This window comes from Echiichthys vipera, assembly GCF_963691815.1.
Source record: "Echiichthys vipera genome assembly, chromosome: 14".
NCBI classification, from domain to species: Eukaryota; Metazoa; Chordata; class Actinopteri; order Perciformes; family Trachinidae; genus Echiichthys; species Echiichthys vipera.
In genome coordinates this window covers 278,176-283,175 of record NC_139839.1, presented here as the reverse complement: position 1 = coordinate 283,175, position 5,000 = coordinate 278,176, and the positions used below count along the sequence as shown (strand labels likewise).

General features: G+C 43.8%; 1 protein-coding gene across 1 annotated transcript in view; it reads left to right on the top strand.

The window, feature by feature from the left end:
* The first annotated feature begins 1,177 nt into the window (after positions 1-1,177).
* The window catches only part of sra1 (steroid receptor RNA activator 1), a 5,432-nt gene continuing 1,609 nt past the window's right edge, over positions 1,178-5,000 (top strand). The window contains exons 1-6 of the mRNA XM_083926726.1: positions 1,178-1,361; positions 2,828-2,929; positions 3,004-3,090; positions 3,167-3,324; positions 3,545-3,653; positions 4,877-5,000. The exon at positions 4,877-5,000 is cut by the window's right edge and continues 1,609 nt beyond it. Of these exons, the coding sequence (XP_083782852.1) occupies positions 1,337-1,361; positions 2,828-2,929; positions 3,004-3,090; positions 3,167-3,324; positions 3,545-3,653; positions 4,877-5,000 (605 nt within the window). The 5' untranslated portion in view covers positions 1,178-1,336. The remainder of the gene's footprint in view (positions 1,362-2,827; positions 2,930-3,003; positions 3,091-3,166; positions 3,325-3,544; positions 3,654-4,876) is intronic.

Genomic DNA, 5,000 nt, shown 5'->3' with positions numbered 1-5,000 from the left:
AGCTGCTGTCTCTCTCTCGTCCTCGTCTTCTTCTTCTTCTTCTGTGTCTTTGTCCCGTCTCTCTCTGAAGGATGCTGCTCTCTCCTCTTCTTCTTCTTCTTCCTCTTCTTCCTCTTCCTCTTCTCTCCTCCCACTGATGACGTCATCACCCCCCCCCCTCCCCTCCTCCTTCACTTTAAATAAATATAATTTTAAAAACCTCAGATCATCATAAATAAACAGTCATAAATCATAAATCATGAATCCTCACTTTAATAATTCTCCTGAATCCTCCGCAGAGGTCAAACCGGGCTGCTGACGTCAGAGCGGCTGTGATGACACGTGTCCCGGAAACGATCTGACCGGATGTGACGCGGAGCTCAACAACAACAACAGGAAGTCGTTCGGTTCTCCTGCAAAGTAAAAGCACAAAGTTAATTTATATAATGAATTACATATAAATGTTTTTAAAAGGAAACAAATGACTTTATATTAGAAAACTATATAAATATAAATAAGAAATGATAAAAAAATGACTTTATATTAAAAAAAGAGTCAACGTGTTTATTTAAAAAATATAATAATAAATAAAGTACTTTATATTAAACCTAATAAACAGAAATAAATGATGGAATAACTGTGAGAAAACAAATGTAAATGATGATTATTTGTAAATGTTTAAGCTTCAGTGTGAAGTTAATGTTCCGTTAAACAAAAATCACATTTAGTAAATATTAATTTTGTCCTTTTTTTATTTAGAAATAATTCAACAAACCGAGTTTATTCAGATAAATAAATGTTTGTTAGAGGCTGCTGTTGTTCTCTGGATCCAGAGTCTTTTAAGTGACTAACGTAAAAGTGTTTATTTAAAATATAATAATAAATAAATTACTTTATATTAAAAAGAGTCTTTTATGAGCAGAAATCAAACATTTATATTTAAAATATAAACAGAAATAACTGTAAAATAACTCTAAAAGCTTAAATTCTGATTATTGTTCTAAAATATTTCGTCTTTAGTTTTTTATGATTATTATTTTTCTTCTAATCCATGAAATCAAACCTCAATTAAACATCATATCATAATAAAACAAACTCTGTCGGTGCTTTTATTGTGAAAATCAAAGCGTTTAGTGACGTGTCGATGACGCGGACAGTCCGTCATTCACACGGAAGCTAACACGGCATTTTACCGGAACTGAGTGAAGTTAGCTTCAACTTAACGTTAAAGTTAAAGTCACAATAAACAATTCTGTTGGTTTAACTCTGCGTTAGCTTAGCTGTTAGCTTAGCTGTTAGCCTAGCCGTTAGCTTAGCCGTTAGCTTAGCGGGAGCTGTTTACACGGTGGAGTCCAACATGGAGGACATGTTCATTAAACCAGGTGAGGGTTAGTTCACTCACAGCGACACAAGAAGTGCATTTATATATTTATATTTATATTTATATTATATTTATATTAATGCTAACAGCAGCGATGCTAACAGCAGAGATGCTAACTGCAGTTAGCGTGACACGGAACCGCGTTCACAAACCTGTCACTTCTTGTTCTCTTCAGCCTTTAGACAAAAATATTTCACTTTATAAACAAAACAAGGGTTTTAAACATGTAAAAATGTGTTGTTTTTAATTCGGCTTATTAATAATTATGAAAAAAGTTCATATTCAGGTGGAAACAGAAGTTTTATGAGAGGAATCATCCATAAAACGCATTCAAAAATCTGTCACTTCTTGTTTTCTTACACTTTCAGACAAAAAAAAATCTTATTTTATAAACATAAATAAAGGTTTAGAAGTTATAAAAATGTGTTGTTTTTAATTCGGCTTATTAATAATTCAGCAAAAAGTTCATAATAAGGTGAAATCAGATGTTTAATGAGGAATCATCGATAACAACGCTTCGACGAACCGCATTCAAAAATCTGTCACTTCTTGTTTTCTTAAACCTTTAGACAAAAATATATAAGTTTATAACACAAATAAGAGTTTTAAACATGTAAAAATGTGTTGTTTTTAATTCGGCTTATTAATAATTTAGCACACACTTAATATTCAGGTGAAAACAGGAGGTTTTTTAGAGGAATCATCCATAAAAACGCTTTGACGAACTGCATTAAAAAACCTGTGAAGTTAAAGTTTTGCTAAGTTAGAAAAAGAAGAAGAATTCCTTTATTCGTCCCACAACGGGAAATTCAGTTTTCACTCTATTTTTTTCATGTTACACACACACACACACACAGGCCCGAAATACACACACATGCACAAACAGGACCTATATACATGCAACCAATGGAGAGATGTCAGGGTGAGGGGGCTGCCAGTGACCGGCGCCCCGAGCAGTTGGGGGACAAGTTATGAGACAATAATCAAACATTTAGTAAATATTAATTTTCCTGTTGAAATGATTCAGGAGTTGTTTTTAATTCGGCGTTTAAATAATTCACCAAACTTTATTTCTTCCTGTAAAAACTGAGTTTGTCCTGTTGTTCTTACTTTGAGTGTTTTCAGGGTTTCATTAAAGTGTTTAAATGTTTTAAAGTCAAATCTGATCAAACACAGAAAATCTGCTCATTTCTCACTTTATTATTAATATTTTTCTTTATTTCTGCACAAAAGATTAAAATCAAATATGTTTTTAATTCACAAACAAGTAGAAAAAAACACAAAATACAAATAAACATTAAAACAATTCAAAGAAAATCAATAAAAACAGGAAACGACTGTGAGGTTTGTTCCACAGGCGTGCGGTGGGCAGGACGCGGTTCCACGGCCCGTAAACGCGTAACTATGACCACTTCCTGTTTGCGGCGCACTGCCCCTTTAAGAGAGCACCTGTTGTCTGTTGCCTAGGTAACCAGGAGCGGGGCTGGAACGACCCCCCCCAGTTCTCGTACGGCCTCCAGACGGCCCGCGGGCCGCAGAGGAACCTCCTCACCAAGAGAGCCGCTGCAGGTGAGACACGCCGCTGTGACATCATCACTGTGCGTCGCTCACGCTCCAACATCTCCTCTCTGATTGGTCCCCAGCTGCAGGAGCCCCGCCCCTCACCCCTCCCTCCTCCGGTCCCCTGGCCCCGCCTCCACGCGGCGCAGCCCCGCCCCCTCTGCACCCAGGTAAGCAGGAGAAGAAGACGGCGTTGTCATGACAACAGCCCTGACTGACAGCAGACTCCTCCCCTCTTCCTCTCAGCCCCTCCTCCTGGCTGCGTGGCCACGCCCCCTCCTCCTCAGGGACCAATGGGAGGGCAGAGAGAGGCAGACAGCAGCCAATCAGAGCGGGAGCCGGACGTGGAGCGCGTGATGTCGGTGCTGAGGCGAGCGCTCGCCGCCTGCAGACGCACGGGCGCGGTGAGACGCCGTTACACTTTAATGATTACATATGTAAACAACAACAACATGTAAACAACAACAACAACATGTAAACAAGTGTGTGTGTGTGTGTGTGTGTGTGTGTGTGTGTGTGTGTGTGTGTGTGTGTGTGTGTGTGTGTGTGTGTGTGTGTGTGTGTGTGTGTGTGTGTGTGTGTGTGTGTGTGTGTGTGTGTGTGTGTGTGTGTGTGTGTGTGTAGACTCAGGTGTGCAGTGACGTGGAGAAGAGGCTCCTCCTCCTGGAGGAAAGATGGAGGTCGGGTCGACTCAGCGTCTCTGTGAGGAGACGCATGGACACGCTGTCTCTGGGTACCTGTCTCACCCTCACCTGTCTGTCTGTCTCAACACTCACCTGTCTGTCTGTCTCACCCTCACCTGTCTGTCTGTCTCACCCTCACCTGTCTGTCTGTCTCACCTCTCACCTGTCTGTCTGTCTCACCTCTCACCTGTCTGTCTGTCTCACCCTCACCTGTCTGTGTGTCTCTCACCTGTCTGTCTGTCTGTCTGTCTGTCTCACTCTCACCTGTCTGTCTGTCTCACCTCTCACCTGTCTGTCTGTCTCACCCTCACCTGTCTGTCTGTCTGTCTGCCTCACCTCTCACCTGCCTGTCTGTCTCACCTCTCACCTGTCTGTCTGTCTCACCCTCACCTGTCTGTCTGTCTGTCTGTCTCACCTCTCACCTGTCTGTCTGTCTCAACACTCACCTGCCTGTCTGTCTGTCTGCCTCACCCTCACCTGCCTGTCTGTCTCACCTCTCACCTGTCTGTCTGTCTCACCTCTCACCTGTCTGTCTGTCTCACCCTCACCTGCCTGTCTGTCTCACCCTCACCTGTCTGTCTGTCTGTCTGTCTCACCTCTCACCTGTCTGTCTGTCGCAACACTCACCTGCCTGTCTGTCTGTCTGCCTCACCCTCACCTGCCTGTCTCACCCTCACCTCTCACCTGTCTGTCTGTCTCACCTCTCACCTGTCTGTCTGTCTCACCTCTCACCTGTCTGTCTGTCTCACCTCTCACCTGTCTGTCTGCCTCACCTCTCACCTGTCTGTCTGTTTCACCTCTCACCTGTCTGTCTGTCTCACCCTCACCTGCCTGTCTGTCTCACCCTCACCTGTCTGTCTGTCTGTCTGTCTCACCTCTCACCTGTCTGTCTGTCTCACCCTCACCTGCCTGTCTGTCTCACCCTCACCTGTCTGTCTGTCTGTCTGTCTCACCCTCACCTGTCTGTCTGTCTGTCTCAACACTCACCTGTCTGTCTGTCTCAACACTCACCTGTCTGTCTGTCTCACCCTCACCTGTCTGTCTGTCTCACCTGTCTGTCTGTCTCACCTCTCACCTGTCTGTCTGTCTCAACACTCACCTGTCTGTCTGTCTCACCCTCACCTGTCTGTCTGTCTCACCCTCACCTGTCTGTCTGTCTCACACTCACCTGTCTGTTTGTCTCACCTCTCACCTGTCTGTCTCATCTCTCACCTGCCTGTCTCACCTGTCTGTCTGTCTGTCTCACCTGTCTGTCTGCCTGTCTGTCTCTCAGAGTTGGAGGCGGGTCGCTGGGACTCAGCTGACGACATCCACCGCTCTCTGATGGTGGATCATGTGACTGAGGTCAGCCAATGGATGGTCGGGGTCAAACGCCTCATCGCTGAGACCCGGAGACT